This window comes from Lithobates pipiens, unplaced genomic scaffold (assembly GCF_037356315.1).
Source record: "Lithobates pipiens isolate NorthernLeopardFrog02 unplaced genomic scaffold, aLitPip1_a1.2 Scaffold_19, whole genome shotgun sequence".
Lineage (NCBI taxonomy): Eukaryota > Metazoa > Chordata > Amphibia > Anura > Ranidae > Lithobates > Lithobates pipiens.
Genome location: NW_027507764.1, coordinates 492593183 through 492616459, shown reverse-complemented (window position 1 = coordinate 492616459; position 23277 = coordinate 492593183). Strand labels below are relative to the sequence as shown.

At 46.9% G+C, this 23277-nt stretch overlaps 1 protein-coding gene across 1 annotated transcript in view; it reads right to left on the bottom strand.

Moving 5' to 3' along the window:
* The window catches only part of NECAB1 (N-terminal EF-hand calcium binding protein 1), a 301490-nt gene that overhangs the window by 125404 nt on the left and 152809 nt on the right, over window positions 1-23277 (bottom strand). The window contains exon 5 of the mRNA XM_077493000.1: window positions 22731-22828. Within this exon, the coding sequence (XP_077349126.1) occupies window positions 22731-22828 (98 nt within the window). The remainder of the gene's footprint in view (window positions 1-22730; window positions 22829-23277) is intronic.

Below are 23277 nucleotides of genomic sequence, written 5' to 3'. Positions count from 1 at the left end.
AGAGACCTTGTCATAGTGATTATGCTGTGTAGCAAGCTGTGTCGGAACCTACCTTCTGTGTGTTTAATTATGCTCAATCCACCATTTATTCTAACCCATACCAATACACTGAGTTTATTTACCACTAAATGGTCTTGTGTCTATTTCCTCATACCAATTCACAGTTGAGTTAAAGTGGAGGTCCACCCTGAAAAGAAAAAAAATTACATACAAATACGTTGATGCGTCGCGTTGATTTCTGGGAAATTTGGGACCTGTGTGTGTCACAGAAGACAGCTGCCCATTCAGAAATCACCGGGGGACTTGCGCATGCATAGTAGGAAATGGGCAGTGAAGCTGCAGGGCTGCACTGCCTGTTTACCTTAGTGAGGATGGCGGCGCCGACACACGATACGAGGGATGGATTGGCCGACATTGCGGGCGTCCTGGACAGGTAAGTGTCTTTATTAAAAGTCAGCAGCTACAGTCTTTAAAAACATTTTTTATGTTAGGAACACCGCTTTAAAGGTGTATATATACTCATGCTCTTATAAGTACTTGTAGTGACTTTCATTTAAAAGTGTGTCAGAGGAGTTGAGGTTGTTCTTGGAGTTGATGCGCAGAATAGAGAACCCAAATTACCAAGCAGCTTCTTTGGAGGGAGCACTGCACCTATATAGACATCCAAAAGGCTTGAGAGTGTTGTTGAGTATAGCCATCCTGGATGCAATGTCAGCTGCCCCAGCAGACTCAGAACTGTCTCTCAAGTGGCACTCTGGTATTCCACTTCTGCCCCCCCCCCCCCCCTCCCGGAACATTCATAAAATGTTATAAGGTATATGGAGGTTAAGGAAAGGCAGAAGAGTTGGGCAAGCACAAACAGTAATTAGACAGTCCCAGTGGAGTAGAGGGCTATGACGTGCAGTGCAAGAAGGGAGGGGCTGTGCTAAGGACTTGACTTGACTTGACTTACAAAGCCACTAAAGCATTGGTTTAGTTTAGAGTGAAATAAAGTTGGCTGATCCTGCCTTCAGCTGTCCCTTCCATATTCTCTGTGTCCCCAATGCAGGTTGAGATTGTGTAGATCAGCTGGTGTCCTCTATGTAGCACGCTTTCAGTTCTATTCTAAGCTCTTCATTTTCTTATTTTTCTTATCTGTGCAGCCCATATGACTATAGAGTCATACATATATTAAACCCAACTCAATGGAGGTCAAATAGGCTTATGAGAGTAATGCATCAATCACCCTCCTCATGATTTAGTAAAAAGCAGGCACCGCCATCATCAAGAGCTAAGGATGGAAACCAAGTTGTGAGACCTCTTTTTAAGCCTTCTTGTGGATGCTATTTGTAGGACTCAGATGTTTCGGACCTGGAGGATGACATGTTTATAATACTGTCCATCATGGTGGTTTAACAGTCCAGGCAGACGAGATCCTATGTAGGCTGTTTATGACCTCCTGTAATCTAAGAAGTTAACAGAGAGGGTAAGAGTCCAGCCATTATCATGAGTGGAGGTGGCTAATTTCAAAAGGTGGTAGTGTATGTGAAGAACTGGATTTACTGCAATTATTTGTTTATATTGGACACTAGTTGTGATTCACATGTATATTCAAAAATGTGCATTGAATTCTTAATAGACTTATTGTGCAAATGTTTATACACACTTTTCACACTTTTGTATAGGGGCACAGTTTGTGTGTATTTATTTATTTCAGGTATTTGTATTTTGTTGATTAGTTGACACAGGAGGATTTGACCTAATTTAAAAAATAAAATTGTATATTCACATTTGTTGGTGACTTCTTGAGTTATTATTTAATAGTGCAGCAATGCTTTAATACTAAAGACTAGTGATGGACGAACTTCCGACGGGACGTTTCGCGAACGCGAAACGCGAACGGACACAAACGTTCGCGAAAACGACCGTTCGCCGCGGGCTCCATTGACTTCAATGGGAGGCGAATTTCGCAAACCTTTAGGTCGAATTTGCGGCCACGGGGTAATTATTAGGGGGTAGCACGTAGTCCCACCACCTGGACAATAGCATAATACATGTATGAGGTGAATTTGGGATCGATAACTACAAGCATTTTTTTTTTATTTGGGAAATTGTTCTGACAATTCAGGACTATGGAGCTAATGAAGGCAATGGAGGAGAGGGAAGGTCAGGGACCAGGGTAGGCAAACAAGAGGGTGCAGGAGATACAGAGCACTGACAGCAGCACCGTAATACAGAGCACTGACATCAGCACCGTGACATACAGCGCTGACAGCAGCTCCGTGACATACAGCGCTGACAGCAGCTCCGTGACATACAGCGCTGACAGCAGCTCCGTGACATACAGCGCTGACAGCAGCTCCGTGACATACAGCGCTGACAGCAGCTCCGTGACATACAGCGCTGACAGCAGCACCGTGACATACAGCGCTGACAGCAGCTCCGTGACATACAGCGCTGACAGCAGCTCCGTGACATACAGCGCTGACAGCAGCTCCGTGACATACAGCACTGACAGCAGCTCCGTGACATACAGCGCTGACAGCAGCTCCGTGACATACAGCGCTGACAGCAGCACCGTGACATACAGCGCTGACAGCAGCTCCGTGACATACAGCGCTGACAGCAGCTCCGTGACATACAGCGCTGACAGCAGCTCCGTGACATACAGCGCTGACAGCAGCTCCGTGACATACAGCGCTGACAGCAGCTCCGTGACATACAGCGCTGACAGCAGCTCCGTGACATACAGCGCTGACAGCAGCTCCGTGACATACAGCGCTGACAGCAGCTCCGTGACATACAGCGCTGACAGCAGCTCCGTGACATACAGCGCTGACAGCAGCTCCGTGACATACAGCGCTGACAGCAGCACCGTAAGCAGCCCCAGGAGGAAGTCAGCACAGCACAGGGATGGTGTGATCCCCTCATAATAAGAACCCCCAGGAGGAAGTCAGCACAGCACAGGGATGGTGGGAGCCCCTCATAATAAGAACACCCAGGAGGAAGTCAGCACAGCACAGGGATGGTGGGAACCCCTCATAATAAGCAGCCCCAGTAGAAATATGACACCGCTCAACCTCTTCAAAGAGGAGGGTAGGGGCATATAGTACGGTGTGCTTTTTTGGGTCAGGGAAGTGAGCCAAATGAATTAAGAAGGTCTGTGTGCTTGATTCCAAAAATTGTTTATAGACATATACATGGTCTACTGATCACATGTGTTGAATTCCTCCGAGATCCATGCCTCATTCATTTTTAGAAATGTGAGGTAGTTAACACTGTGGTGAGCTAGGCGAGTACGCTTATCGGTCACAATCCCCCCTGCTGCGCTGAACGTCCTTTCGGACAGGACACTGGATGAGGGGCAAGCCAACAGTTCGATTGCAAATTGGGCAAGCTCTGGCCAGAGGTCAAGCCTGCCCACCCAGTAGTCTAGGGGTTCATCACTCCTCAGAGCGTCCACATCGGCCGTTAACCCAATGTAGTCGGACACCTGACGGTCTAGGCGTTCCCTGATGCTGGATCCGGATGACACCTGTCGATGGGTCGGCTGAAAGAATGACCTCATATCCGAAGTCACCAACACATCTTCAAACCGGCCTCTTCTTGCAGGCGCTGTTGGATTGGTACCCGCAAATCCTTCTCTGGGAGTGGGAATTGCTCCTCTGCCAGCGCACGCAAAAGCAGAATGCAGCATTTCTCGAAGCAAGGCCTGGAAGTGCTGCATTCTGACAGCCCTCTGCGACGGCGGTAACATTTCCGCCATTTTGTGTTTGTACCGGGGGTCTAAGTACGTTGCCACCCAGTACTGGTCCTTGACCCTCATGCTTTTTATACGGGGGTCCCTATTAAAACACTGGAGCATGAAGGCCCCCATTTGCACTAAAGTGGAAGCGGTGTGGTGGCCTGGCTCCTGCTCATCATCCAGGATAATGTCGTCCTCTTCATTCTCCTCTCCCCATCCTCGCACAACAGGGATCCCAGAAAGGTTTAAAGCATGCTCTTCTTGCTCCTGCTCATCCGCCCCGGCACCATCCTCCTCTGACTCCTCATCAGACTCCTGTTGTTGACTTGTCTCAGATAGAGTAGCCCCCCCTGGGAATTCATCCAGCATTGCGACTTCCTCATCTTCCCGCTCCTGCTCCTCCACAGCCTGATCAATGACACGACGCAATGCACGCTCCAGAAAGAAGGCATAAGGTACCATGTCACTGATGGCGCCATGGCTGCGACTGACCAGTTTGGTGATCTCCTCAAATGGCCGCAGAAGTCTGCATGTGTCGCGCATGAGCAGCCACTGGCGCGGTGAAAAAAAACCCAGCTCCCCAGAACCGTTTCTTTCGCAGAGTTCATACAGGTAGACGTTAACTGCACGTTTCTGCTGGAGCAGCCTATCAAGCATATAGAAGGTTGAGTTCCATCGCGTCGGGCAATCGCAAATAAGACGTCTGACCGGCAGATGGTGTCGCCGCTGAATGTCAGCAAGGCGAGCCATGGCCGTGTAAGATCTTCTGAAATGGGCCGAGATTTTCCTTGCCTGCCGCAAGATGTCCTGGACCCCAGGGTATTTGACAAGGAATCGCTGCACGACCAAGTTTAAGACGTGTGCCATGCACGGCACGTGCGTGATTTTGCCCTGTTTCAATGCGCTAAGCAGATTGGCACCGTTGTCACACACCACTTTACCAACTGTCAAATTGAGCGGTGTTAGCCACTCATCTGCCTGTGAACGCAAAGCTGAAAGGAGTGCCGGGCCAGTGTGGCTCTTTGCTTCCAGGCACAACAGACGCAGCACGGCATGGCAACGTCTCACCTGGCATGTGGAATAGGTTCTGGGGAGCTTGGGCGGTGCAGTGGAAGAGACGCTAGCAGCGGAAAAGGAGGAGGCAGCTGAGGAGGAGAGGGAGGAGGATGGAGTAGGAGGAGGAGAAGAAGAGTCAGGCCTGCATGCAATCCGTGGCGGTAAAACCAAATCTACACGGGTGCCACGGGTTACATGCTTGACGGCCGTCAGAAGGTTCACCCAGTGGGCAGTAAAACTGATATACCTTCCCTGCCCGTGTTTGCTAGACCACGTGTCTGTGGTCAGATGTATCTTGGCACCGACACTGTGTGCCAGAGATACATTCACTTGCCGCTGAACATGGCCATATAGCTCTGGGATGCCCTTCTCTGAGAAATACTTCCTTCCTGGGACCTTCCATTGTGGTGTTCCAATGGCCACAAATTTGCGAAAGGCCTCCGAGTCCACCAGTTTATATGGCAGTAGTTGGCGGGCTATGAGTTCTGACAAGCCAGCCGCCAACCGTTGGGCAAGAGGGTTATCCGGCGTCATCATTTTTTTACGCTCAAACATTAGGCCCACGGAAGCCTGCCTTTTTGCAGAAAAATGTGAGCTTGGCGTGATGGAAGGTGGAGTGGAGGACAATTGTGAGGAGAGAGGAGAAGGAGAAGTAGAAGACGAGGCTGGACGGTGAGAGCCTGCAGTGTGGCTTTGTGTGTTCCGTTGCTCCCACTGGGCTCGGTGATGGCTGCTCATGTGCCTTCTTAAGGCGGTCGTCCCTAGGTGAGTATTGGGCTTACCGCGACTAACGCGTTGACTGCAAAGATTGCAGATGGCAACGCTATTGTCAGCAGCGGACACGTTAAAAAAAGCCCACACTGCGGAGCCATGTGCCGGTGTCCTGGGAGCGCCAGATGTGACCGTACATGGTCGATGACTCGCTCCTGATACATTTGCAGTCTGCTTTGTCCCTGCTGTGCAATGTAAGTCATTGCTGCTTCTCCTCCCTATCTGCTGGTCCATATCTCCCTCTGAACTCCCCTCCTCTTCCTCTCTTGTGGGCACCCACGTGACATCACTAGACACGTCATCATCAACGTCACCTTCCCCACCGCTATAAGTAGAGTAGGCAGCAACACCGGGGACCAACCTCCTCCTTGGGCTGATCTGGGTACTGGCGTCAGACTGCTGAGTAGCGCTTGTTGCTACCTCCTCTTCCTGATCCAATACCAAGAGTGGCTGCGCATCAGAAATGTCCTCTTGATATGGATCGGAAAATAATTCCAGTGACTCAAGCGGAAGGTATGTGGTGGTGGTGGTGGTGGTCGTGTTGTTGGTGGTAGTGTCTTTGGGGGTGCACATAGCAGAGAGTGAAGAAGAGGGTGCAGATCGAGAGGATGAGGAGGGTGCAGAAGAGTAAGGCTGAGCGAGCCACTCAACCAAGTCTGGTGCATCCTTTAAAGTAATTGAACGCACCTTCTGCAACTTCCCACTTTGGCTCAAGCCTGTTGCTCCTGCCCTACCCCTACCACCCCTGCGGAAGGGCCTGCCTCTTCCTCTGCATGTCATTTTTTAAATGACCCTGTGACAAAACTCTTAGTCCCTATACCGCTGAAGGACTGCTGCAGTATAGGTGAGCGGTCAGCAGTGGTGCACGTCAACCCTATCTATTGTGGACCTATAGCGGTCCTTACAGAACAGCAGACTGTACCGCACTCAAGCCTATGTACCGTAGCACCCTATACCAAGTTACCAGTCCTTATAAGAACTTTTGTGGACCAAGCAGGTTGTGTATTAGTGTTTAGCAGACTGTACGTCAGTCCCTATACCGCTGAAGGACTGCTGCAGTATAGGGCAGCGGTCAGCAGTGGTGCACGTCAACCCTATCTATTGTGGACCGATAGCGGTCCTTACAGAACAGCAGACTGTACCGCACTCAAGCCTATGTACCGTAGCACCCTATACCAAGTTACCAGTCCTTATAAGAACTTTTGTGGACCAAGCAGGTTGTGTATTAGTGTTTAGCAGACTGTACGTCAGTCCCTATACCGCTGAAGGACTGCTGCAGTATAGGGCAGCGGTCAGCAGTGGTGCACGTCAACCCTATCTATTGTGGACCGATAGCGGTCCTTACAGAACAGCAGACTGTACCGCACTCAAGCCTATGTACCGTAGCACCCTATACCAAGTTACCAGTCCTTATAAGAACTTTTGTGGAACAAGCAGGTTGTGTGTTAGTGATTAGCAGACTGTACGTCAGTCCCTATACCGCTGAAGGACTGCTGCAGTATAGGTGAGCGGTCAGCAGTGGTGCACGTCAACCCTATCTATTGTGGACCGATAGCGGTCCTTACAGAACAGCAGACTGTACCGCACTCAAGCCTATGTACCGTAGCACCCTATACCAAGTTACCAGTCCTTATAAGAACTTTTGTGGACCAAGCAGGTTGTGTATTAGTGTTTAGCAGACTGTACGTCAGTCCCTATACCGCTGAAGGACTGCTGCAGTATAGGGCAGCGGTCAGCAGTGGTGCACGTCAACCCTATCTATTGTGGACCGATAGCGGTCCTTACAGAACAGCAGACTGTACCGCACTCAAGCCTATGTACCGTAGCACCCTATACCAAGTTACCAGTCCTTATAAGAACTTTTGTGGACCAAGCAGGTTGTGTGTTAGTGTTTAGCAGACTGTACGTCAGTCCCTATACCGCTGAAGGACTGCTGCAGTATAGGGCAGCGGTCAGCAGTGGTGCACGTCAACCCTATCTATTGTGGACCGATAGCGGTCCTTACAGAACAGCAGACTGTACCGCACTCAAGCCTATGTACCGTAGCACCCTATACCAAGTTACCAGTCCTTATAAGAACTTTTGTGGAACAAGCAGGTTGTGTGTTAGTGATTAGCAGACTGTACGTCAGTCCCTATACCGCTGAAGGACTGCTGCAGTATAGGTGAGCGGTCAGCAGTGGTGCACGTCAACCCTATCTATTGTGGACCGATAGCGGTCCTTACAGAACAGCAGACTGTACCGCACTCAAGCCTATGTACCGTAGCACCCTATACCAAGTTACCAGTCCTTATAAGAACTTTTGTGGACCAAGCAGGTTGTGTATTAGTGTTTAGCAGACTGTACGTCAGTCCCTATACCGCTGAAGGACTGCTGCAGTATAGGGCAGCGGTCAGCAGTGGTGCACGTCAACCCTATCTATTGTGGACCGATAGCGGTCCTTACAGAACAGCAGACTGTACCGCACTCAAGCCTATGTACCGTAGCACCCTATACCAAGTTACCAGTCCTTATAAGAACTTTTGTGGACCAAGCAGGTTGTGTATTAGTGTTTAGCAGACTGTACGTCAGTCCCTATACCGCTGAAGGACTGCTGCAGTATAGGGCAGCGGTCAGCAGTGGTGCACGTCAACCCTATCTATTGTGGACCGATAGCGGTCCTTACAGAACAGCAGACTGTACCGCACTCAAGCCTATGTACCGTAGCACCCTATACCAAGTTACCAGTCCTTATAAGAACTTTTGTGGAACAAGCAGGTTGTGTGTTAGTGATTAGCAGACTGTACGTCAGTCCCTATACCGCTGAAGGACTGCTGCAGTATAGGGCAGCGGTCAGCAGTGGTGCACGTCAACCCTATCTATTGTGGACCGATAGCGGTCCTTACAGAACAGCAGACTGTACCGCACTCAAGCCTATGTACCGTAGCACCCTATACCAAGTTACCAGTCCTTATAAGAACTTTTGTGGAACAAGTGAGTTGTGAATGTTTAGCAGACTGCAGCAGAAGGGCAGCAGTCAAGTATAATATCCTTTCTATATTTGGAAGAAAGAATATTATACATGTACAAGCCTATTACTGTACCACTGATACCAGTCCTGAAAAGAACCTTTGTGGAACTAATAATAACAGCAAGTCTTTAAAATTACCCTCACTGCCTGACAACACTGCTTCCTTCCTGTCCCTATACAAATTGGCAAAAAAAGAGAACGATTAGTGGTTACTGGAACAGCTCTTTTGTGGACCTTGATAGTAACAGCTAATGATGATGATGATGATGATGATGATGAAAGACTAATCTGGCTGTCCCTGTAGCATACACCGTCCTTTCCCTTTCTCTAAACTAACAAAAGACACTCAGGCTGCTGCAAGAATCAGCAGCACAGCAAACCTATCAACACCTAACACCTATACCAGTCCTGAAAAGAACTTTTGTGTACCAAATAGCTAGTGGTTTATCTCTCCCTACTCCACACAGGAACCTGTCCCTATCTTAACAGAAGAAAGAATGTAAAATGGCCACCGGATCGGGTGTATTTATAGGTTAGGGGGAATGTACAAGTGTCCATGTGCTGTCATGTCTCAATTGGCTGTCCTGTATCACATGATAAACGTGTCACCAAAGGTTAAAGTTCTTGTATACATTAAACACGTAAGTCCGCCGCGGCGAACGACGGAAAAAGGCGTTCGAACGTGCGGACCGCGAATGTCGGAAATTCGCCGCGAAACGACCGCCGGGCGAACCGTTCGGCCATCACTACTAAAGACACAATACAAAAACTCAAAAAATGCAATATCATGAAAAACTGTCAAAAATAACAGGGAATGCTGTCATACAGTATGAACCAACAATGTGTTACATCAGTGTCCAGTAGGACATCCTCAGGGGCAAACAACACTGATACAATGAGGTTGATTTACTAATGGCAAGTAGACTGTTCACTTTGCTAGGGACTTTGCCCTAGAGCTTAGTAAATGTGAAGTTTCACTTTGCAAAGAATATGCAATCACATGCAAGGAAAATAAAAAAACAGCATTTTTGCTTGCACATTATTGGATGGTGGAAGTCAGCAGAGCTTCACCCTATTTATTAAGCTCTGGGGAAAATTCCCTTGTAGTAAAAACTACCTTGCAAGGTGAGCAGTCTGTTTGCCTTTAATAAATGAACCCCAAAGCCTCAATTAAAAAGCATAACATAGGGTTAGGTCTGCCTGCTATCATACTTTTCACCTACCTCGCCAAAGGGAAACATCTAAGGCCGCGTACACACGAGAGGATTGTCTGTCCAACTTAGTGCGCTGAAACGTGTTTCAGCGGACAGTCCGCTCGTGTGTGGGCTTCAGCGGACTTTTTCAGCGGACAGTCTGGCAGACTAAGTCTTTCGGAATTTCCGTAATACAGTCCGTCCAAACTTGGTTTCAGCGGACAGTCCGCTCGTGAGTAGACAAGTTGGACGGACTAAGTATGGCGCATGCTCAGAAAGGATTCACACAGCCGAAGGTTGCATTGCAGTGTATTGGACGTCGTATTTCTAGTCCCGTCGTACGTGCTGTACACGTCATCGCGCAAGCTTTCAGCGGACTGTCTGTTCATCGTGTGTGGTCAAGTCCGTTCATTCAAAAGTAGGACGGACTGTCTGTCGGATTGTCTGACAGACTTAGTTGGACGGATAATCCGCCCATGTGTACGCGGCCTAACAGTTTTTTTTTTTTATCTTACTGCATAGAAAGCAGTACGATAAAAAATACCTGCTTTTACAACCACTTTAATATGTCTCTCTTTGGTGTGAACTGGATTTTGAGAACACTTAATAAGGTGGCCTCACTCACATTTTGTTTAAAATCTTCTATAAGAACTACATATATTGCTGCACTTTACAAGCTGCTATGTATGTTTGTAAGATAGTAAAACATTGTTTGTGGAAAGGAAAAACACTTGATTCTCTTTGTACTTTTACCTGCAATTTTACATTGGTAAATCCAAGCAAACAGTTAAATACACAGATGAAATAAACATTTGTGACCTGTTAAACCTACCAAGAGGATTTGTCTTTCTGCCTATTAATTCCAAATATTTATACATAATATCCAGTCTGCAAACCTTATATTCCTAAAATGCAATTAAGTAATACAGTTAGTCCCCTATATACAAACCTTCGAGTTGCGAACTTTCAAAGATAAGAACATACGTTTGCATGTCCAATCGTGTGAGTTAGTTCACATTTTTGGTGGTTGTGGGTCTGTGTACTTTGCTGTATACAGTACTGTATCAATATTTTAACCTTTTTTTCCATGTATTATTTGTGTGAAATGTTTTCTAAATCTATTACAGTAATTTATAGGGCTGATTGTGTGAGTTGGGTACCTAAGCTAGCTGTGTTGCACTTACAAACAAATTGGACTTATGAACGTGCTCTGAGAGCAGAACTCATTTGTATGTAGGGGACTTACTGTACAATTAGGTCTTGTCCCTACCCATAAACTGTGATTGGACAGTGAAGGAGAAACAACAGACTAATGCGCTCACCTATGTCAATCTGTCCTCTCCTCCTGTCAGTATGTTCCTTGAGAGCCCCTTTTCCTAGCCTGAGCTCTGTTATACAGATGTTAAAATAGGCTGATACCAAGTCAAAATCATTAAAACAAAATGAGATGGAGGTGCTGGACTTGATACTCAGCTTTCTTCAAATGCAGGCTCATAGTAGTTCTTATCAAATCTAGCTGCTCAGAAATCACAAAGTGAGGGAATTGTCTCACAAAGGTGGGAAAAGCCCAAGTTGAGGAATTTACATTAACAGAAGGAACAGAGCACCAAAGTATCAGTCCAAAAGTCCATATAACCTATTATTCTTGACTATGGGGTCAAAACTAATAGAAAAACAAAAGCCAATGTATTTCAGGGGCCAACCAAATGCCACCCACCAATAGGGATGAGCTTCGTGTTCGAGTCGAACATACGTTTGACTCGAACATCGGCTGTTCGTCCGCTCGGTGAAGTCCGAACATTTTGGTCCGTTCGCGCCAAATTCGTGTGGCGCTCACAGCCCACAATGCACTGCGATGGCGCAGTGCATTGCTGGCTCATGATTGGCCAAGCATTCATTGTGACCCCGCATGCTTGGCCAATTGCAGTGCCGGCAGCGAAGAGAGCCATGATTGGCCACAGGCAGGATGCCTGTGGCCAATCATAGCTCAGGCTGTGTAGTGCACGCCCCACACTATATAAGGCCGCCAGCGTGGCGGCCTTGTGTAGTGTGTTGGCGTCTGAAGCAGTGGGTGTTCTGTGTACATTCAACACAGTACACACCGATTGTTTTCGGCCAATTTTCGATCTTGCTGTTGTGTAGTGGTTATTGTCTGCGTGCCCTGACCGCATTATACACCGCTATATTCACCTCACCTATATAGCTAGTGATCTATCTTTTATAATAGAGCTTGCAGTCAGTAGTGTTAGGAGATAGTGCGTGCTGTCTGAGTGCTCTGTACCCAGTACATACCGCTATATCCACCTACATAGCTCTTCTCTATTTGAGCCCACTTGCCATCTGCAGGAGTTATTGGAAGTTGTGTGTGCCTCCAGCACAGCACAGTATACATCTGTATATACCCCTTTATCTCTGGTGTTCTATAATAAAGGCATCTGCAGGAGTTAGTGGGTGTTGTGTGCCTCTAGCACAATATACACTACCCAACTGCTTTTTTACCCAACTCCCTTCAGGCCATTACCATGTCTGGAAGGCCAGCAAGGAGAGGCAGACAGGCGCGAGCCGATAAAAGAGGGCAAGCAGGCTCTGTCTAAAGACAACAGTGCTGGTCATGGACGCGGTGCATTGTCATCAGCACGTGGCCATGGGACACGCTTGTCCTTATTTTCGGCAGCTGGACATGTTGAGCCGCAACATGCCAACGACTTGGTAGAGTGGATGACCAAGCCCTCTTCATCCTCCTCATCCTCTCTCACCCAGGCTCAGGGTACTAGCAAAGCAGCTGCCAACGCATCGTCTTCCCTCCTCTCAATGTCATCATCAGTGACTCCTTCCCTAGACCCACCACGTCCTCCTGAGGAGTCTCCTGAACTCTTTGAGCACAGTGTTGGGTACATGCTCCAGGAGGATGCCCAGTGTTTTGTGGGCTCTGATGATGACACTCAGCTAGAGGAAGGCAGTAGCGTGAGCGCAGAGAGAGGGGATGCTCAAGAAGGACAGCAATCTGGCAGTCATGTTCCACAAGCTGCAGCATACTGCCAGGTTTGCTACAGCGATGAAGAGGGAGGGGATGATGAGGGCACTGACTCCACGTGGGTGCCTGGAAGGAGAGAGGAGGAGGAGGAGGAGGAGGCTATTTGCAACATATGTCTCAAGCGTATCTCACGTGGCCAAAACATCAGCCGCTTGGGCACCACATGCTTGACCAGACATATGTTGACCTGCCATGCAGCTCGTTGGCAAGCGTACCTCAAAGACCCACACCAAAGAACAAAGCGGACCTCTCCTTGCTCCTCATCAGCTGGCATCTCCAACCCCACTTGACCTTCAGTCCTCTCTGAAACCTGCTCTGAGAGGAATGAAGGTGTAGAATTAGGTGTGTCACAGTCAAGTGCTTCCGGGAACTCTGCTAGCGGTACACCCACGTCCAATTATAGCAGGCAAATGTCCCTGCCCCAGCTGCTGGACCGGCGAAAGAAGTTCACTCCCAGCCATCCACATGCCCAGCGGTTGAATGCTAGCTTGGCTAAATTGCTAGCACTTCAACTGCTGCCTTTTTAGTTGGTAGACTCGGCTCCCTTCCGTGAGTTTGTACAATGTGCGGTTCCTCAGTGGCAGGTCCCCAAATGCCACTTTTTCTCACGGAAGGCGATTCCGGCTCTCTACCGGCATGTGGAAGTCAATGTCCTTGCCTCGCTGGACAGGGCGGTCAGCGGTAAGGTGCATATTACCGCTGATTTATGGCCCAGCAGGCATGGACAGGGACGTTACCTGTCTTTCACAGCCCATTGGGTCACTCTTCTGGCAGCTGGGAAGGATGCAGGACAAGGTGCAGTAGTGTTGGAGGTTGTTCCGCCACCACGCCTCCAAAATGCTACTATTGGTTGTGACACACCTCTCTCCTCCACCCCCTCCTCTTCTTCTTCCTCCATGGCCTCTTCCAGTGCTCTGTCCTCAGAACCAGCGGTGCTCCGTAGGCGTTCCAGGGGCTACGCAAGTATGCAGGCAAAACGATGCCATGCCGTGCTTGCGCTGGTTTGTTTGGGGGACAGGAGCCACACTGGGGCGGATGTTTTGTCAGCTCTGCAGGGGCAGGCCGAGAGGTGGTTGACGCCACGCCAGCTTAAGCCAGGAATGGTGGTTTGCGACAATGGCACCAACCTCCTCTCCACCCTCCGACAGGGACAACTGACCCATGTGCCCTGTGTAGCTCACGTCCTTAACCTGGTGGTGCAGCGGTTCTTGGGCAGGTACCCCGGCTTACAGGATGTCCTGAAGCAGGCCAGGAAAGTCTGTGTGCATTTCCGCCGATCATTTAATGCCTGTGCTCGGCTGGCTGAGCTCCAAAAGGAGTTGAACCTGCCCAAGAACCGCCTTATATGTGACATGCCCACCAGATGGAACTCAACATTGGCCATGCTGCAGCGGCTGCACACGCAGCAGAGGGCCATCAATGAGTACCTGTGCGACTACGGCACCAGGACAGGGTCAGGGGAGCTTGGTTTTTTCTCACCACGCCAGTGGGGCATGATCAGGGATGCATGCACTGTCCTGTCACCGTTTGAAGAGGCCACAAGGATGGTGAGCAGTGACAGTGCATGCATCAGTGACACTGTACCTCTTGTCCACCTCTTGGAGCATACGCTGCGTGGAATAATGGACAGGGCACTTGAGGCAGAACAGAGGCAGGAAGAGGAGGACTTCCTTGCCTCTCAAGGCCCCCTTTATCCAGACAGTGTTCCTGCTGTGCCACCCATCACACAGGAAGAGGATGAGGAGGAGGAAGAGGAGGATGATTGTGTCAGCATGGAGGTGGAGGCTGGCACTCAGCATCAGCATCAGCAGCAGCAGTCTTGTAGGGATGATTTACAGTCCCAAGAAACACGTGGACTTGTACGTGGCTGGGAGGAGGTAGCTGCGGATCATGTTGTCCTTAGTGACCCAGAGGACTCCGGACTGAATGCCTCAGCTAACCTACGCTGCATGGCCTCCCTGATCCTGCAAAGCCTGCGGAAGGATCCTCGTATTCTTCGGATCAAGGAGAGGGACCATTACTGGCTGGCCACTCTCCTTGATCCACGGTACAAGGGTAAGGTTTGCCGACCTTATCTTGCCATCGCAGAGAGAGCAGAGGATGAGACATCTCCGGGAGGCCTTGCAGAAAGGTCTGTGCAACGCGTTCCCAGAGAGGTTACAAACTCCTGGTCCTGGACAACGTGTTGCTGAGGCATTGGTCAGAAGGAGCGGTGGAGAAGGTGGCCGTCTGACTGATGCTTTCAGACAATTTTTTAGTCCGCAGCCCCAAGGTATGATCGGTTCCAGCACCCATCGCCAGCGTCTGATTTACATGGTGCAGGAATACCTAGGGGCAAGGTCAGACTTGGACACCTTTCTCACCGAAAATCCTCTGGCTTACTGGGTCTTGAGGATGGATCACTGGCCAGAGCTTGCACAGTATGCAATTGAGCTACTGGCCTGTCCTGCATCCAGCGTTCTTTCGGAACGCACCTTAAGTGCTGCTGGTGGCTTTGTTACCGATCACAGGGTGCGCCTGTCCACCGAATCAGTTGATCGACTGACCTTCATCAAGATGAATCAGTCTTGGATCACCCACAGCTACCAAGCACCTGAAGCTAATGTAACAGAATATTTTTTTTTGAAATATCACATCCCTTCAAGACTGCCTATGCTGATGCTGAGTGACTGTCCTGTTATGTTGATTGTCTATCCTCTTCCTCCTCTGCTGATATGTTGGAAGAACATTTCTGGTTCTGGTTGATGCCATCAGCCCAATTTTTCTGCCCCTGTTTAACAGGGGCGTTTAAGTACAATTTTTGATGCAATGCTTTGCAGCAGGGCTAATTCCTGCAATAAAACTAGAGTATATGGGAGAGGTTGCAGTGTGGTGGCACCAGCACCAGTGCCTAAGGCCCAATTTTTCTGCCCCTGTTTAACAGGGGCGTTTAAGTACAATTTTTGATGCAATGCTTTGCAGCAGGGCTATTTCCTGCAATAAAACTAGAGTATATGGCAGAGGTTGCAGTGTGGTGGCACCAGCACCAGTGCCTAAGGCCCAATTTTTCTGCCCCTGTTTAACAGGGGCGTTTAATTACAATTTTTGATGCAATGCTTTGCAGCAGGGCTAATTCCTGCAATAAAACTAGAGTATATGGCAGAGGTTGCAGTGTGGTGGCACCAGCACCAGTGCCTAAGGCCCAATTTTTCTGCCCGTGTTTAACAGGGGCGTTTAAGTACAATTTTTGATGCAATGCTTTGCAGCAGGGCTAATTCCTGCAATAAAACTAGAGTATATGGGAGAGGTTGCAGTGTGGTGGCACCAGCAGCAGTGCCTAAGGCCAAATTTTTCTGCCCCTGTTTAACAGGGACATGTAATTACAATTCTTGATATAATATTTCACAGGAGGGCCCCTTCCTGTGCCCACCCAGAGTAACGGTGAGGACTTATAGTGTTGTGGCACCAGCACCACAACCACCAAAGGTCAATTTTTCTACCACTGTTCAACAATGGCATGTAATTACAATTCTTGATATAATCGTTCACAGCAGGGCGCTCCAGCGCCCACCAAGAGTCACTTTGAGGGCTTACAATGTTGTAGCAAAACCAACACCTTGTTCCGCCATTTCTGCAGAGCATATAGGGCAGGCCCCTACTTTCAAACATCCAATTTACAAACATCTCCTACTTGCAAACGGAAGGAGACAACAGCAAGTGAGATGAAAAAAGATGGACGACAAAACAAATTATACAGGGGTGATAACCCTTACCTATGTTTTCCAAAAAGCTTAAAAATAGTTTTTTTGACTGGAGCTACACTTTAAAAATGTACCAGTTGAAAATTACAAACAGATTCAACTTAACACAACAAACCTACACAGTCCCTGTCTTGTTTGCACCGCCTGTATACTGCTGTTCTGAGTATATAGGGCCTGGGGACCACACGCATTTCCTTTTTTTAATATGGGTACGGGGTTCCCCTTAATATGCGTACAAGACCTAAAGGGGCTGGTAATGGGCAGGGAGGGCTACCCATGCCATTTTTCTCAATGATTTTCAACCATATTGCAGGAACCAGATATAACATTAAAACCGCAAGCAGTTTTAAATGGTGTTATTTCTGTTTAATGTCATTTTGTGCAGGGATTGTTCTAAACACGGGAAACACGTGGCACTTCACAGGCATACTACAGACACCCCCCAGGCACCATATTTAAAGGAATATTTCACTTTTTTTCACTTTAATCGTCATTAAAATCAGTGCTCCCGTCAAAACGGCCATTTTAAAAAACATTTTAGGCATTGACCCATGTCCCCTGGGGCAGGAGCCAGGTCCCCAAACCCTTTTTAGGACAGTATCTTGCATATTAGCCGTTAAAATTAGCACTTTTCATTTCGAACGTTCGAGTCCCATAGACTTCAATGGGGTTCTAATTTGGGGTCCGTTCGAAAGTTCTGGTGCGAACCGAACCGGGGGGTGTTCGACTCATCCCTACCCACCAACCCCTTCAAGCGGGCTGAGATTTGGCTGCTAAGGCGACTGATATGGAGTTATCAAAATCTCCCCTTAAATTAGAAGCATACAGGTCTCAATGTCTGTGTGATGGCATTGCACTAATAAATTCAGGTAGTCACTAGTTGATTTTAAAAAAAACATGGAGGAAAAGGAAGTCAAGAGCAAATAATAAAATTGGATTTTAGCAAGTTTTGTAAGAACGATGTCAGACAAGTGATTCTGCCTTTGGTGGCACATCTCCAGCAGCACAACCACCCATAGATAGGAACCACTTCCCCTAAATGTTGTCCCAATAGAATACTGCAAAATTTTACTAACTAGAAAGAAAGAATCAAAAGAGTGACACTTTGTTACTCCAGCTAGGGAGGGAACAATACCATAGGAAAAGGTGAGCGATCTGTTATTGATCCAGGTTGTTGCTTGAGTTAAGATTGCTCCTGGGAGCACCACTTTTGGTAACCTCATTTGATTGGGGATTGTGGGAAATCAAAATATAACCAGCATGGCTTGTGAGAATTAACAAGCACACACCAAATCAAGGCAGAACTCCCAATCTGAAGGCTTGTTTCGGGTAATGTGGGAACACACATCAGATTTGCATAGATTTTTTCTAGACAACTTGAGTTATTTGTCTTATATAGTACTGTATAGCAGTATTTCCTGCTGGGATACCATATGTTTGTTCTTTTGTTTGATTCAAACTTGAATTATTTTCAATTTGTATAACACTCTAGAAAAACATTCTTTCAACATACCATGCCACGACAGAAAAAAAATTAGGTTTTTAGTTGGTAAATATTCCTCAATAGCCCATTAAAACTGTTTTTTTGCACACACAATCAGAATATTGAAACAATATAATTAACACACCTAAGAGTAAAACAAATCCTAATGCCTAAGCACAATTTTGAAACGTTGACATGTGTTAGTTAAACCGTACACATCATCGCAACTACTTTGTGCATCCAGGTGGATTATACCTTGTTTTTTCAGGAGAAACTGAGCTTTCTTTTGGTGGTAAAGGGTAATGTATAGCTCCCGATTTATTTTATTATCAAAGGAAAACTAGCCCAAAAAATAAAAAAAATACTGACATTGATACTAATTTAAAAAAATCTGTCCCAAAAAAATACTGACCCTGAATTTTGACCCAAACACTAACGCTGGCACTGACCTTGATCAAACCTTGATTTAGGTATTTTTTTTTATTATTATTATTTACTTTTTTCCATTCACAGAGAGAGAAAACGGGGGTGACTGATCACTGTGATAGCCAATCAGAGACTATCACAGCGATTGGGTAACCCGGAATCGGAAGTTCTAGGTCCAGATTGTTAGTATGGGGCTCAGCGGTCTCTGTGAGACCACGGTGCATTTTTTTAGTTTTGGATACAGTAAGGTTAGGTTCACATCTATGTGTTTTTAGTGGATTTACAGATCCACAGAAATGCACTAAAATTCATTTAACCTTATTTCCTATAGGTCTCATTTACATCTATGCAATTTTTTGCATGGGAAGGTGCAGTGGCTTTAATACATGAAGGGTGGTGCATTTTTGGCTCCAAAGACATCAATGAAATTGCATCATAAATGCATGTACAATGCATGACAACAGACACCTCCTCCTAGCAAATATCAATACCTCCCAAAAATTGCAAAAAGCATTAAAATGCATCAAATACCCAAATGAAAAAATGCAAAATGAATAGCAAAAATGCATAGATGTGAACCTAGCCTAAGGAAGTATTACAACTTTTGTCAAGGTTTTATTGCTGTCTGTGTCCCCATTGGAAAGATTCTAATTAACCACTTGCTGACCGCCGCACGACGATATACGTCGACAGAATGGCACGGGCAGGCATATGGGCGTATATATACGTCCCTGCCTTCCCGCGGGTGTGGGGCCCGATCGGGCCCCCCCCCGGTGCCTGCGGCGGTCGGTATTCGTTCGGGAGCGATCCGGGATGAGGGGGCGGCCATTCATTCATGGCCACCCCCTCGCGATCGCTCCCGACGAATAGAAATGCTCCGTGACATCACTTCCTCTCCTGTAATGTAAACACAGGAGAGGAAGTGATGTAATCTCTCCTCCGTGTCGGTAGTTTTCGTTCCGGCACCGAGGAGAGAGGATCGGTGAGTTGCACCAACACGACACTACACAGTAGAACATGCCAGGCACACTCACACCCCCCCTTCACCCCCCGATCACCCCCCCAATTACCCCTGCCCCCCCAGTCACAGTGACACCAATTGCATTTTTTTTTTTTTTTTTTGCATTGGTGTCATTTGTGACTGTAATAACTGTTAGGGCAGTTAGGGTTAGCCCCCTTTAGTTCTAATGTACCCCCCTAACCCCCCCAATAAAGGTTTAACCCCGTGATCACCCCCCGTCGCCAGTGTCACTAAGGCTGGGTTCACATTGCAGCGGTTTATGAGAACGAATGTGATTCGCACCGCACTGCAGTGCAAATCACATCCGATCTCTGTGCGATTCGAGTTCAGCCATACAGATAGTATGGCTGAATTCGCGCCGCACCCGCTGCACCCGCCGCAAATTCGCACAGGACCCTTTTTTTGGTCCGCAGCAGAATCGGTTCGCATGGGTGTTCACACCATGCGATCCGAGTTTGCAGATCGCACTGCGATATGCGAACTGATATGGGGGTGTCATTAACATTTCACTGACACTCCCAGCAGTTCGCATATGGCAGTGTGAACTGCCGCCGGGAGGCATGCGATGCGGGAACCCGCCGCGGATTCGTGGCGTTCCCGCATCGCTCCAGTGTGAACCCAGCCTAATAAGCGATCATTTTTCTGATCGCTGTATTAGTGTCACAGGTGACGCTAGTTAGGCAGGTAGATATTTAGGTTCGCCGCAACTTTTTATAGCGCCAGGGACCCCCATATACTACCGCATAAAGCCCCCTGATTGCCCCCTAGTTAACCCTTTCACCAGTGATCACCATATAACTGTTACAGGTGACGCTGGTTGGTTAGTTATTTTTTTATAGTTTCAGGGCATTACCTAGTTTCAGGTATTATTACCTAATAAAGGTTTAACCCCCTGATCACCCGGCGGGTGTCATTTGTGACTGTAATAACTGTTAGGGCAGTTAGGGTTAGCCCCCTTTAGTTCTAAGGTACCCCCCTAACCCCCCCAATAAAGGTTTAACCCCGTGATCACCCCCCGTCTCCAGTGTCACTAAGGCTGGGTTCACATTGCAGCGGTTTATGAGAACGGATGTGATTCGCACCGCACTGCAGTGCAAATCACATCCGATCTCTGTGCGATTCGAGTTCAGCCATACAGATAGTATGGCTGAATTCGTGTCGCACCCGCCACACCCGCCGCAAACTCACACGGGACCCTTTTTTTGGTCCGCAGCAGAATCGGATCGCATGGGTGTTCACACCATGCGATCCGAGTTTGCAGATCGCACTGCGATATGCGAACTGATCTGGGGGTGTCATTAACATTTCACTGACACTCCCAGCAGTTCGCATAGGGCAGTGTGAACTGCCGCCGGGAGGCATGCGATGCGGGAACCCGCCGCGGATTCGTGGCGTTCCTGCATCGCTCCAGTGTGAACCCAGCCTAATAAGCGATCATTTTTCTGATCGCTGTATTAGTGTCACAGGTGACGCTAGTTAGGCAGGTAGGTATTTAGGTTCGCCGCAGCTTTTTATAGCGCCAGGGACCCCCATATACTACCGCATAAAGCCCCCTGATTGCCCCCTAGTTAACCCTTTCACCAGTGATCACCATATAACTGTTACAGGTGACGCTGGTTGGTTAGTTATTTTTTTTATAGTTTCAGGGCACCCGCCATTTATTACCTAGTCTCACTAGTGTACCCATAAATTTAGGGGTGTCTACTTTCCAAAATGGGGTCATTTGGGGGGGTTTGTGCCATCTTGGCATTTTATGGCCTTCAAAACTGTAACGCCCTTAGAAAGCCTGAAGGCGGTGCTTGGTTTTCGGGGCCCCGTATGCAGCTAGGCTCCCAAAAAGTCCCACATATGTGGTATCCCTGTACTCAGGAGAAGCAGCAGAATTTATTTTGGGGTGTCATTTCACATATGTCCATGGCATGCGTGAGCAATATATCATTTAGTGACAACTTTGTGAAAAAAATAAATAAAATAAAAAAGTTTGTAATTTTCCCGCAACTTGTGGCAAAATATAAAATATTCCATGGACTCAACATGCCTCTCAGCAAATAGCTTGGGGTGTCTACTTTCTAAAATGGGGTCATTTGTGGGGGTTTTGTGCCATCTTGGCATTTTATGGCCTTCAAAACTGTAATAGGTAGTGAGAAGTGAAATCAAAAATTTACGCCCTTAGAAAGCCTGAAGGCGGTGCTTGGTTTTCGGGGCTAGGCTCCCAAAAAGTCCCACATATGTGGTATCCCCGTACTCAGGAGAAGCAGCAGAATTTATTTTGGGGTGTCATTTCACATATGCCCATAGCATGTGTGAGCAATATATCATTTAGTGACAACTTTGTGTAAAAAAAAAAAAAAAAAATTTTTTTTTGTCATTATTCAATCGCTTGAGGCAAAAAAATAAAATATTCAATGGGCTCAACATGCCACTTATCAATTTCCTTAGGGGGTCTACTTTCCAAAATGGGGTCATTTGGGGGGGTTTTGTACTGCCCTGCCATTTTAGCACCTCAAGAAATGAGATAGGCAGTCGTAAACTAAAAGCTGCGTAAATTCCAGAAAACGTACCTTAGTTTGTAGAGGTGACAACTTTTGCGCAAACCAATAAATATACAGTTATTGACTTTTTTTTACCAAAGACATGTGGCTGAATACATTTTGGCCTAAATGTATGACTAAAATTGAGTTTATTGGATTTTTCTAATAACAAAAAGTAGAAAATATCATTTTTTTTCAAAATTTGTGGTCTTTTTACGTTTATATCGCAAAAAAAAAAAATCGCAGAGGCAATCAAATACCATCAAAAGAAAGCTCTATTTGTGGGAAGAAAAGGACGCAAATTTTGTTTGGGTACAACATTGCATGACCGTGCAATTACCAGTTAAAGCAGCGCAGTGCCAAATTGTAAAAAGACCTCTGGTCATTGACCAGCAAAATGGTCCGGTCTGAAAGTGGTTAAATAATTAATGTCACCATGACAGAAAATCCATTAGTTATTAGCAAGAGGTGAGGGAAAATCATCCAATGAGAACACCTGCTCCTATGACAACGCTTTAAAAAACATCACCAAAGAGGACCACATACAGCAGAAAAATAAAATAAAAAAAAACTTTATATGGGTTTTAATCCATTCCTACAAAAAAAAAATGTTTTAGCTTTACAGACAATTTAAATACCACACTGCACACATATTACAATCAATGTTTAATCTGGTCAAACTAACTGCAAGTACAGGGCTGCATATGGCTACTTTATTGAAGAAATAAACTATTTTCCTACTTTTTTTGTTTTGTCCATAGCCTTCAGTATTGAAAGGTTAAGGGCTTCCAGTGCTGCCAGCACACTTTCATATTCCCCCAAATGCTGTGAGAAGTAATCTGCAAAAGAAATATAGTGTACTATAATATAATATAATATAATATACAGTACTAGTGAGACATGCAATCTATAGCAGGAAAATAATATATTCTACATTCCAAAAACAAAGAGCCAGTTATGTTATTATGGCAGAAAATCTGTGACCATTTCTGTGAAAAAAAAAAATGCTGCTTTTCTAAGCTATTAACCACAAAAGCTATTAGTATGACACCTTGTACAGTATTATGACTGCTCAATTCTGCATGTGTGCAAGTTTTGCTTGTTGCTCATGTTGTAAAAGTCAACTTTAGCTGGTCTAATCTCATGTTACCGTATTCTTTGCAATGAGAGAGCATTTAATATGCAATACTCTAACTTACACTGTCGGTGCCCACCCCGTATGTAATTCCAATTAAAGAGGCGCTGGTATTGTTGTGCTGGTATTTTTTTACTTAATTAGGCACAAAGG